Source organism: Schistocerca gregaria, chromosome 5 (genome assembly GCF_023897955.1).
Source record: "Schistocerca gregaria isolate iqSchGreg1 chromosome 5, iqSchGreg1.2, whole genome shotgun sequence".
Lineage (NCBI taxonomy): Eukaryota > Metazoa > Arthropoda > Insecta > Orthoptera > Acrididae > Schistocerca > Schistocerca gregaria.
This window is the reverse complement of record NC_064924.1, coordinates 7,730,250-7,743,506: the sequence shown is the minus strand read 5'-3', so window position 1 is coordinate 7,743,506 and position 13,257 is coordinate 7,730,250. Positions and strand designations below refer to the sequence as shown.

General features: G+C 46.8%; 1 protein-coding gene across 1 annotated transcript in view; it reads right to left on the bottom strand.

Annotated features, from left to right (window-relative positions):
- Nucleotides 1-13,257, bottom strand: part of LOC126272661 (venom dipeptidyl peptidase 4-like) — a 317,380-nt gene that overhangs the window by 6,107 nt on the left and 298,016 nt on the right. Inside the window, exon 16 of the mRNA XM_049975673.1 lies at nt 6,331-6,542. Within this exon, the coding sequence (XP_049831630.1) occupies nt 6,331-6,542 (212 nt within the window). The remainder of the gene's footprint in view (nt 1-6,330; nt 6,543-13,257) is intronic.

The window sequence follows — 13,257 nt, the reverse complement described above, 5'->3', positions numbered from 1 at the left end:
AGCATTCTCTACTGGTGTCCCCTGGACCTTTACTAGTATGAGATGAAGTCTCTCAAATGCCAGGCAGTGAGGCGTGGTATTACTTAAATAATGTAATAGTGCTAACACAAACCTTGCTCAAGTCCATACCAGGCAATTCACTAAATTTTAGGGTCCACTGAAGTTGACTCTGAGGCCAAAATAGTGGGAGATAGAGCTGCAGCATAGCTGACGACCCCACAAGTAGGGTGCAGAGGTGTCGAGTTCTGGTAAACGACAGACTTATTTAAAAATTAGTTTTTTTATTGAAGTCTGGTGTTATTTACGATTTATCCCTAAAGTGAAGCATTTCAATGGTTTTTAACTCAAATAACTATAATGTAAGTAGGTAGTATGTTCTTTTGGAGCATTAGCAAAACTATTAAATAGTGTTCTCCGCCATGATGCCTGAGAGGAACAATACCGACATACGAATAAGGAGAAAAGTCGACAGTGTGTCAAAATTTTCAGGGTTCTTAACTTCACAAAAAATTGTTTCCACTATAGTAAGGTCTTTATAGAGTGGTCCATTGATAGTAACCGGGCCAAATATCTCACGAAATAAGCGTCAAATGAAAAAACTACAAACAACGAAACTCGTCTACCTTGAAGGGGGAAACCAGATGGCAGATGGCGCTGTGGTTGGCCCGCTAGATGGCGCTGCCATAGGTCAAACGGATATCATCTGCGTTGTTTTAAATAGGAAACCTCATTTTTTATTACATATTCATGTAGTACGTGAAGAAATAGGAATGTTTTAGTTGGACCACTTTTTTCGCTTTGTGGTAGATGGCGCTGGAATAGTCACAAACATTTGGCTCACAATTTTAGACGAACAGTTGGTAACAGGTAAGTTTTTTAAATTAAAATACAGAACGTAGGTATGTTTGAACATTTTATTTCGGTTGTTCCAATGTGCTACATGTACCTTTCTGAACTTATCATTTTTGAGGACGCATGCTGTTACAGCGTGATTACCTGTAAATACGACATTAATGCAATAAAGTCTCAAAATTATGTCCGGCCTCCACAATGCATTTGGCAATACGTGTAACGACATTCCTCTCAACAGCGAGTAGTTCGCCTTCCGTAATGTTCGCACAGGCATTGACAATGCGCTGTCGCATATTGTCAGGCGTTGTCGGTGAATCACGATAGCAAATATCCTTCAACTTTCCCCACAGAAAGAAATCCGGGGACGTCAGATCCGGAGAACTTGTGGGCTTCGACTACCAGTCCACCGGTCACGAAATATGCTATTCAATACCGCTTCAACCGCACGCGAGCTATGTGCCGGACATCCATCATGTTGGAAGTACATCGCCATTCTGTCATGCAGTGAAACATCTTGTAGCAACATCGGTAGAACATTACGTAGGAAATCAGCATACATTGCACCATTTAGATTGCCAATTTAGATTGGGGCCAATTATCCTTCTTCCCATAATGCAGCACCATACATTAACCCGCCAAGGTCGCTGATGTTACACTTGTCGCAGCCATAATGGATTTTCCGTTGCCCAATAGTGCATACTATGCCGGTTTACGTTATCGCTGTTGGTGAATGACGCTTCGTCGCTAAATAGAACGCGTGCAAAAAATCTGTCATCGTCGCGTAATTTCTCTTGTGCCCAGTAGCAGAACTGTACACAACGTTCAAAGTCGTTGCCATGCAATTCCTGGTGCATAGAAATTTGGTACGGGTGCAATCGATGTTGATGCATCATTCTCAACACCGGGGTATTTGAGATGCCTGATTCTCACGCAATTTGTCTGCTACTGATGTGCGGATTAGCCACGAAAGCAGCTAAAACATCTACTTGGGCATCATCATTTGTTGCAGGTCGTGGTTGACGTTTCACATGTGGCTGAACACTTTCTGTTTCCTTAAATAACGTAACTATCCGGTGAACGGTTCTGTCATTTGGATGATATTATCCAGGATACTGAGCAGCAAAATAGCACACGCCCTTTGGTCGTTTTGATCACAATAGCCATACATCTACACGATATCGACCTTTTCCGCAATTGGTAAACGGTCCATTTTAACACGGTTAATGTATTATGAAGCAAATACCGTCCACACTGGCGGAATGTTACGTGATACCGCGTACTCATACGTGTGTGACTATTACAGCGCCATCTATCACAAAGCGAAAAAAGTGGTCCAACTGAAACATTCATATTTATTTACTTACTATACGAATATGTAATAAAAATGGGGGCTCCTGTTTAAAAAAACGCATTTGGTATCCGTTTGACCTATCGCAGCGCCATCTAGCGGGCCCACCATAGGGCCATCTGGTTTCCACCTTCAATCTAGACAAGTTTCGTTCTTTGTAAGTTTTTCGTTTGACGCTTACTTCGTAAGATATTTGGCCCGGTCACTATCAACGGACCATCCTGTATATTTCAGTTGGCGACGACAAGAGAAAGAAAATGCGGGAGGGCTAAATGGACTGAAGAAACTCTAAAACAGGCATGAGGTTTAGTGAAATCAGGGAACAGTGTAACAAAGGAGCTGAACATACAAAGTATTACACTTTATGATCGATTAAAATCAAATTCAGACACAGATACCTTCCCTCGAGAGAAGCACACCTGCAATCGCCTTAACGTGCAGGGCCACATAAAGCTAAATATACAGGCTTTTTGGAAATTCCCGTTGCAAACTTCTAGGACTTGTAGAGGGGAGTGAGTACGTAATATTTTGAACAGAGCCACTCCAGAGAGGTACCATTTCTGTGCTACAACAGTTTGAAAACATGCTTGTTAGGTAGGTTTGGAAGAGGTTAGTCATTGTGGGTGGTGCTTACGTCGGATCGGCTGATGTCATTTGACGTCTGTTCTACATCTCTTACCTGGTTCGAGCTTCATTTACGTGTCTGTGACCGTTAGAGCAACATGGTTGAGTACACGTTTGCAGAATACACTGACATGGTCCTTCTGTATGGAGCCGAAGATTACTGTAATGGATGAGCCGTTCATCACCTTTAGCCAGATCATTATGTAAAACGTCTGACCATATAACGTATCCTTGTCTTCACAATTGCGCTACGGCTTCGAGTAAGGGGTACCTTGTCAGTCAGGAGTTGTGACTGCGGTGCTCCAAGGAGACGCCGCAAAGCCGATTTCAAAGAGGCCGTACTGTATCATGTTGAAGAGAGCACGTCAACCGTAGTTGGAGTCACGAACGATTATGGTCGACCTTAGACTTGTTCTGCGCGCCTACGTCGCTCGTTCTCCGACAGACAATGAGCATTCAGTAGTGTTCTGAGCAATCTGCTCTGAATACCATCGCTAATACGAGCATTAAAGGTGATCGTAGCAAGTTGCTTAGTGAATATTTTTCACATCTTGTGACCTGTCATTTCTGATGGTGGTGGTGAGTGACACACTCCGCGTAAGTAAGGGAGAGAAAGAAATTACAGGATATACGCTTTCTTCAAGCGAAAGTCAAGCGTATGTGCGTACGGCAACTGTCGCTTGGAACCGTTAACAGTGCAATCTTAGTCCGTGCCTCGCCATGCGCGAACCGACATCGTTCGTGGAGCGGACTATAGTATTCTATCCATCGCGAGTGCAATCAGATATTGCTCCCAGCACCATGTGGTGTGTTGTAGATGACCAACAACTAAATCCATACCACCTCCAACATTCACACACACATGAGATGGACTCGAACCAGATCACAGAGTTAGGACAGGCGTCAAATAACATCAGGCAGTCAGACATAAACAACGTGCACCGTGCATACCCTGTTGCAACCCATCTAGCAAATATGCTTTCAAACGGGTGCAGCGCAGAAACGGCTCGTTTCCGCATATGGTTTCCTACTCAAATTATTACTCACTCCCCTCCAAAAGTCCTAGAAGTTTGTTAAGTCAATTTCAGAAAACGCTTAGCTTAGTCCACGGAACAAGGATTCAATTAAAAGTAAAGCACGGTACAAAATTTTACTGTCTTGCGTTCCAAATAGTAGATTAGGAGCATCTTTCAAATACACTACTGGCCATTAAAATTGCTACACCACGAAGATGACGTTCTACAGACGCGAAGTTTAACCGACAGGAAGAAGATGCTGTGATATGCAAATGATTAACTTTTCAGACCATTCACACAAGGTTGGCGCCGGTGGTAACACCTACAACGTGCTGACATGAGGAAAGTTTCCAACCGATTTCTCATACACAAACAGCAGTTGACCGGCGTTGCCCGGTGAAACGTTGTTGTGATGCTTCGTGTAAGGAGGAGAATTGCGTACCATCACATTTCCGACTGATAAAGGCCGGATTGTAGCCTATCGCGATTGCGGTTTATCGTATCGCGACATTGCTGCTCACGTTGGTCGAGATCCAATGACTGTTAGCAGAATATGGAACCGGTGGGTTCAGGAGGGTAATACGGAACGCCGTGCTGGACCCCAACGGCTTCGTATCACTAGCAGTCGACAGGCATCTTATCTGCTTGGCTGTAACAGATCGTGCAGCCACATCTCGATCCTTGAGCCAAGAGATGGGGACGTTTGCAAGACAACAACCATCTGCATGAACAGTTCGACGACGCTTGCAGCAGCATGGACTATCAGCTCGGAGACCATGGCTGCGGTTACCCTTGACGCTGCACCACAGACAGGAGCGTCAGCGATGGTGTACTCAACGACGAATCTGGGTGCACGAATGGCAAAAAGTCATTTTTTGGATGAATCCAGGTTCTGTTTACAGCATCATGATGGTCGCATCCGTGTTTGACGACATCGCGGGGAACGCACATTGGAAGCGTGTATTCGTCATAGCCATACTGGCGTATCACCCGGCGTGATGGTATGGGGTGCCATTGGTCACACGTCTCGGTCAGCTCTTGTTCGCACTGACGGCACTTTGAACAGTGGACGTTACATTTCAGATGTGTTACGACTCGTGGCTCTACCCTTCATTCGATTCCTGCGAAATCCTACATTTCAGCAGGATCATGCACGACCGCCTGTTGCAGGTCCTGTATGGGCCTCTCACCAACTGAAAACGTCTGGTCAATGGTGGCCGAGCAACTGTCTCGTCACAATACGCCAGTCACTACTCTTGATGAACTGTGATATCGTGTTGAAGCGGCCTGGGCAGCTGTACCTGTACACGCCATTCAAGCTCTGTTTGAGTAAATGCCCAGGCGTATCAAGGCCGTTATTATGACCGGAAGTGGTTGTTCTGGGTACTGATTTCTCAGGATCTATTCACCGAAAATCCGTGAAAATGTAATCACATGTCAATTCTAGTATAATATATTTTCCCAATGAATACCCGTTTATCATCTGCATTTCTTCTTGATGTAGCAATTTTAATGGTCAGTAGTGTAGTATGTCAAGGAGGAGATTTGTATTCAACATCCCGTCGACAACGAGGATATTGGAGACGTAGCGTGAGCTCGGGTTAGGGAAGGATGGGGGAGGAGAGCGGCTGCGCCCTTTCGAAGGAACCTCCCAGCATTTGCTTTAACCGAAAAAAGTAAATCAAAGTGGTTGGACGCGAGTTTGAACTGCCGTCCTGTCAAATACGAGTCTAGTATGTTGACCACTGCGCTTTTCCGCTTGGTCAAGTAGTATGTGATTTTCATGAACATCACCCTTAAGAAAATGTTCACGTATATAGCCCTGAAGTTTCTCATTTTTAGTTTTTTTTAGGGGGGGGGTATTGCGGTGAATTTTCCATGGAAGTAACAGATTGAAAAACAAAATGACAAATCCCTGAATTAGCCCGCTTAGCCTTCCCGGATAGCCGCGCGATTTAACGAGCTGCTTCCCAAGCGGGAAGGTGTGCCGGTCTGCAGCACGAATCCGCAAGGCGGTTTATTGTCGAGGTCCGGTGTGCCGGCCAGTGTGTGGACGGTTTTTAGGCGGTTTTCATCTGCCTCGGCGAATACTGGCTGTTTCCCCTTATTCCGCCTCAGTTACACTACGTCAGCGATTGCTGCGCAAACTCTGTCTCCACGTACGCGTACAGCATTATTACTCTACCACGTAAACATTTGGGGTTACACTCGTCTAGTATGAGGCGTTTCCAAAGGAGTCCACTGGGGGCGGAACTGCTCACTATAACCGTTGGTTCGATGTGGGGCGGTGGTGAGGTGAGTGGACTGCTGTAGCCTGCTGTTGTTTGTGACCCAATGACGGCTACGGCGGGGATGAACCCTCTCTGTCGTTTCTAGGTCCCCGGTTCAATACACGATACACACAACCACTTAAGGTGTCAATATTCCCCCGGTTTCCCAAAACACGTGTAGGTGAGCGAGCAGGTGCGGCCGCGGAAGCTGGTGACCCACCTGCTGCCTGAAGAGAACGCCCGCGTCCTCGAGGGCTCGCGCCAGCATCATGGAGTGTTGGTAGTGGACGTTGTCGTCCGCCGTGCCGTGGATCAGGAAGTACGTCTTGTTGGTGAACTGCCCCGCCAGGCGCGTCGCGTCGCTGCCGTTGTAGCCCGCCTCGTTGTCCTGCGGCGTGGGCAGCCCCATGTAGCGCTCCGTGTAGATGGAGTCTGCGGAACACGCCCACGTAAAAGGTAAGTGCACGCAGGTACGGCTCCTGGAGTCCGCATCTCTTGTTCCAGTAAATCTGACTGGTGCTGTAGCCGCAGTGGACCTAGTTAGCTTCATGTTCCATGGATCATTTTGCACGATAAATCGGCATGTATGGAACTGGTCATTTTAAATTTATATAGCAGATTAACTTGTTAATCTATTTGTACTCTAAACATCACAAAAAAATTCCCGTAATGAAAACAAGATATACAGATAGATATAGCAATTTATACTCACCACCTTTTACACATTACAAACATAGAAATTCTGGAACAAAATAGAAAGTGTTGTCAAGGAGAAACTTTATCACTTGAAATTTTATCTTGCTGTCTGTTAGACATTTTATATCACTGTGTATGTGCTCAAAATTTTTGTTACAGCGTTGTGCATCCCTTCCTATGCCAGAGACAACTTTTATGATGAGTAATGAATGCCATTTTTCTTCTAGTATTTTAATTACATAGAACAGTGTTTCTTTTGAGCTGTAGTAGACTACACTCCTGGAAATGGAAAAAAAGAACACATTGACACCGGTGTGTCAGACCCACCATACTTGCTCAGGACACTGCGAGAGGGCTGTACAAGCAATGATCACACGCACGGCACAGCGGACACACCAGGAACCGCGGTGTTGGCCGTCGAATGGCGCTAGCTGCGCAGCATTTGTGCACCGCCGCCGTCAGTGTCAGCCAGTTTGCCGTAGAATACGGAGCTCCATCTCAGTCTTTAACACAGGTAGCATGCCGCGACAGCGTGGACGTGAACCGTATGTGCAGTTGCCGGACTTTGAGCGAGGGCGTATAGTGTGCATGCGGGAGGCCTGGTGGACGTACCGCCGAATTGCTCGACACGTGGGGCGTGAGCTCTCCACAGTACATCGATGTTGTCGCCAGTGGTCGGCGGAAGGTGCACGTGCCCTTCGACCTGGGACCGGACCACAGCGACGCACGGATGCACGCCAAGACCGTAGGATCCTACGCAGTGCCGTAGGGGACCGCACCGCCACTTCCTAGCAAATTAGGGACAGTGTTGCTCCTGGGGTATCGGCGAGGACCATTCGCAACCGTCTCCATGAAGCTGGGCTACGGTCCCGCACACCGTTAGGCCGTCTTCTGCTCACGCCCCAACATCGTGCAGCCCGCCTCCAGTGGTGTCGCGACAGGCGGGAATGGAGGGACGAATGGAGAAGTGTCGTCTTCAGCGATGAGAGTCGCTTCTGCCTTGGTGCCAATGATGGTCGTATGCGTGTTTGGCGCCGTGCAAGTGAGCGCCACAATCAGGACTGCATATGACCGAGGCACACAGGGCCAACACCCGGCATCATGGTGTGGGGAGCGATCTCCTACACTGGCCGTACACCTCTGGTGATCGTCGAGGGGACACTGAATAGTGCACGGTACATCCAAACCGTCATCGAACCCATCGTTCTACCATTCCTAGACCGGCAAGGGGACTTGCTGTTCCAACAGGACAATGCACGTCCGCATGTATCCCGTGCCACCCAAGGTGCTCTAGAAGGTGTAAGTTAACTACCCTGGCCAGCAAGATCTCCGGATCTGTCCCCCATTGAGCATGTTTGGGACTGGATGAAGCGTCGTCTCACGCGGTCTGCACGTCCAGCACGAACGCTGGTCCAACTGAGGCGCCAGGTGGAAATGGCATGGCAAGCCGTTCCACAGGACTACATCCAGCATCTCTACGATCGTCTCCATGGGAGAATAGCAGGCTGCATTGCTGCGAAAGGTGGATATACACTGTACTAGTGCCGACATTGTGCATGCTCTGTTGCCTGTGTCGATGTGCCTGTGTTTCTGTCAGTGTGATCATGTGATGTATCTGACCCCAGGAATGTGTCAATAAAGTTTCCCCTTCCTGGGACAATGAATTCACGGTGTTCTTATTTCAATTTCCAGGAGTGTATTTACAACGATCGTGACGAGGGAATAAATACACTGTGAAGCAGAAGTCAGAATGCCCTACTCCTTACACAGATGTCTATACGATGATCGCGAGTGAGCACCACATAATATTCTTACAGAACCTTTTTGAGCAATGAAGACCTTCTTTCGAAACGATGAGTTGCCGCAGAACATCATTCCATATGACATTACTGAATGAAAGGAAGCAAAATATGTCAACTTACTGTTTTCTCTCTCCCCAAAATTTTCTATGGTTCTAAATGCAAATGTGGCCTAACTAGGTTGTTTTAGGAGTTCCAATAATGTGTTTTTTCCACTTTAATTTCTCATCAATATGGACACCTAAGAATTTTTAAGTTTTCACCCTATTTATTATTTCATCACCATGTGTTACGCCTAGGGGTGCTGAATTGAATATTGTGTGTTTGGCAACTCCATGGAGTGCTGCGTGCACAACGGCCATATATGTTAAATTAAAAGGAAGGTCAGCGTTGGCCGTAATATTGATGGTTTATTGATAGCAAAATCGATTTTCAATCACATAGTGATAATCTTCAGTGATGGGTATAGGTAAATGTAAACAGCAGCTTCACTTATTGTGATCCCTTCTTAGTTTTGGTTACTGATAACTTTTTACCAGTGTCTGTGAGTTTAATTTGTCCACCACAGCACTGACGATGATCACTATGTGACTGAAAATCGAATTTGCTATCAATAAACCATCAACATTACGGCCAACGCTGACCTTCCTTTTAATTTTAATTTTAATTTTAATTTGTATATTGTGTGTCTTTGTGAAATTCATGGTGAGAGCATTTGCAGAAAACCAGTTGAAATGGCTCTAAGCACTATGGGACTTAACTTCTGAGGTCACCAGTCCCCTAGACCGTAGAGCTACTTAAACCTAACTAACCTAAAGACATCACACACATCCATGCCCGAGGCAGGATTCGAACCTGCAACTGTAGCCGTAGCGAAGTTCCAGACGGTAGCGCCTAGAACCGTTCGGCCACAGAGGCCGGCAGAAAACCAATCAATGACACTTTTGAGAACTTTGTTCACCATTTCTTCCATTTCTGTATGTATACTGGGAGTGATTACAATACTGGTATCATCTGCAAAAAGAACTAATTCTGCTTGTTGCACATTAGTAACGAACTAACATAAATGTGTAATAAATGCAAACATGATCCGTACTAGGCTGTAATACGATGTTTGTTTAATCGTGCGATTAGTTAATTTCGACTATGCGCCACTATCAAGCACATTTGTAACATATGCACTCCTGGAAATGGAAAAAAGAACACATTGTCACCGGTGTGTCAGACCCACCATACTTGCTCCGGACACTGCGAGAGGGCTGTACAAGCAATGATCACACGCACGGCACAGCGGACACACCAGGAACCGCGGTGTTGGCCGTCGAATGGCGCTAGCTGCGCAGCATTTGTGCACCGCCGCCGTCAGTGTCAGCCAGTTTGCCGTGGCATACGGAGCTCCATCGCAGTCTTTAACACTGGTAGCATGCCGCGACAGCGTGGACGTGAACCATATGTACAGTTGACGGACTTTGAGCGAGGGCATATAGTGGGCATGCGGGAGGCCGGGTGGACGTACCGCCGAATTGCTCAACACGTGGGGCGTGAGGTCTCCACAGTACATCGATGTTGTCGCCAGTGGTCGGCGGAAGGTGCACGTCCCCGTCGACCTGGGACCGGACCGCAGCGACGCACGGATGCACGCCAAGACCGTAGGATCCTACGCAGTGCCGTAGGGGACCGCACCGCCACTTCCCAGCAAATTAGGGACACTGTTGCTCCTGGGGTATCGGCGAGGACCATTCGCAACTGTCTCCATGAAGCTGGGCTACGGTCCCGCACACCGTTAGGCCGTCTTCCGCTGTGTCGTCTTCAGCGATGAGAGTCGCTTCTGCCTTGGTGCCAATCATGGTCGTATGCGTGTTTGGCGCCGTGCAGGTGAGCGCCACAATCAGGACTGCATACGACCGAGGCACACAGGGCCAACACCCGGCATCATGGTGTGGGGAGCGATTTCCTACACTGGCCGTACACCTCTGGTGATCGTCGAGGGAACACTGAATAGTGCACGGTACATCCAAACCGTCATCTAACCCATCGTTCTACCATTCCTAGACCGGCAAGGGAACTTGCTGTTCCAACAGGACAATGCACGTCCGCATGTATCCCGTTCCACCCAACGTGCTCTAGAAGTTGTAAGTCAACTACCCTGGCCAGCAAGATCTCCGGATCTGTCCCCCATTGAGCATGTTTGGGACTGGATGAAGCGTCGTCTCACGCGGTCTGCACGTCCAGCACGAACGCTGGTCCAACTGAGGCGCCAGGTGGAAATGGCATGGCAAGCCGTTCCACAGGACTACATCCAGCATCTCTACGATCGTCTCCATGGGAGAATAGCAGGCTGCATTGGTGCGAAAGGTGGATATACATTGTACTAGTGCCGACATTGTGCATGCTCTGTTGCCTGTGTCTATGTGCCTGTGGTTCTGTCAGTGTGATCATGTGATGTATCTGACCCCAGGAATGTATCAATAAAGTTTCCCCTTCCTGGGACAATGACTTCACGGTGTTCTTATTTCAATTTCCAGGAGTGTATATTTCACGTCATTTTGAAATGACTCTTAATTACAAGTAAAATTTAGTCATATTCGTCATCCTAGGCAAAGATCCACACTACATGACACCATTTCAACTGTAGTGTGGATCCTATCGTAAAATGACGGAATATAGTTGGTTGTTTGATTTGGAGGAGGACACCAAACAGCGAGGTCATCGTTCTCATCGGACTGGGGAAGAATGTCGGCCGTGAGCTTCCAAAGAAACCTTCGCGGTATTTGCGTGAAGCGATTTAGGGAAATCACCGTAAACCTAAATCGGGATGGCCGGACGCGAGTTTGAACCGTCGTCCCCCCTGAATGCGAGTCCAGAGTGCTAACCACTGCGCTACCTCGCTCGGTGACAGAATATGGCTACCTTTTACTTGTAATTAATAGTGAAACTGACATGAAATACAGACGTTACAAATGTGCTTATCAATGACGCTTAGTGGAAATTTTTACCTAGTCGCAAGATTGAATAAACATCTCATTACAGCCTACTATGGATCATGTTTACGTTTATTAAGCATCTGCACAAATACCTAATTTTAACTGAAATGTCCGGACCTAGTGGCGAACCGGGAAAACTTTGCCTTTCGCTGGCATACGAGGTGTGCAAGAAAGGTGAACAGCGACCGATCTGACAACGCTGTGTCGTTCTACTTGTTTAGACCGCTGTGTTCTTTGCTTCTAGGTGCTCTGTCCGAGTTTCAGCTCCGTACTATCATCACGTGATTCTAGATAGCGCCATCAATGAAATTGTGTTTTTTTTTTTAACGTGTTACGTAAATGAAACAGGGGAATTTAGAGTAAAGTTTTGTGTTAAACTTGGACGATCCGCGAGTGTGTGCTTTGAGAAATTGAAACAGGCCTTATCAAGAGCACAAGCTTTTCGCTGGCACGGACCATTTTTGGGAGGCCGAGAACACGTCTGAAGATGTAACCCGCTCATGGAGACATCCAACTTCGAAACCGACGGAAAACGTCGAAAGTGTGCGTGTTCTTGTGAGATCAGATTGACGTTTAACACTGAGGGTGATGGAGAGCAGTTGAGCAGCTTCACTAAAGATCACATCATCACCGAAGTTTACAACACGGGAATTGTTTGTACCAAAATGATGCCGAAAAATCTCAAATGAGCAGAAGAACAATGGAAGAATCGAGTGTGTTGATATTATGGAGAGGATTGCCAATGACCACGAATGGCTCAGTCATGTGATCACAGGTGGTAAATTCTGCGTTCTAAGACAAAGTGACAAGTGAGAAGTGGCACGCTGACATCTCCTCGGTTATATAAAAAAGCTCCAACGAGGAAATCAGATACCAAAACAACGCTGATTTACGTTTTGGACAGGAGGTAATCCTGCATAAAGAATTTTTTGGGTTAGGACAAACTGTCAACCAAGTGTTTGACAAAAGGTGCCCTTGGAAGGCTAGGGTGAAGGGTGATTCGAGTGAGACAGGACTTTGGAGAGAAGTGGGTGCTACATCACCGCAACGCCCCAAGTCAGGCGGCCAATTCCATCACGGAATTTTTCCCCTCAAAAGGCATTCTTGTTGTTCCACAGCCCCACTGTTCACCTCATCTGATTCCTTGTAACATTTCTGAAAAATGTCTTAAAAGGACGTCATTTTTGGACTCTCGAGAACGTTCAAAACAAGATGACCGACATGTTGAAGGCCCTACCAATTAAACCCTTTCAGCGCTGCTGCCAACGCTGTGAACAACAACACTGCCGGTGTATACCTGCTAAAGGGATCTACTTTGATGGCGACAATATTGTTGTTTGAAAATAAAAAAAAAACTTTGGTAGACAAAAGATTGTTCTATTTTCTCACATACCTCGTATGCTCTTCCGGCTGAGCTGTACTGGTACGACTCACTATTCAGAGCTTTACTTCCGCTGGTGCCTTTCTCCGCTGCACAGAGAAAGTCCTGTCTGAAAACAATTCTCCTAGGTTTAAGCTGTGGCTGAGACGTTTCTGTGAAAGATCTTTTGTGCTAGGAGTGATGCTCCCGCAAGGTACGCAGAAGAAATACTGTGAAGTTTGGGAAGTAGGAGATGAGATACAGGTGGAAGTAGAGCTGTTTCCGCGGTTTGTGAATCTTGCCTGGAT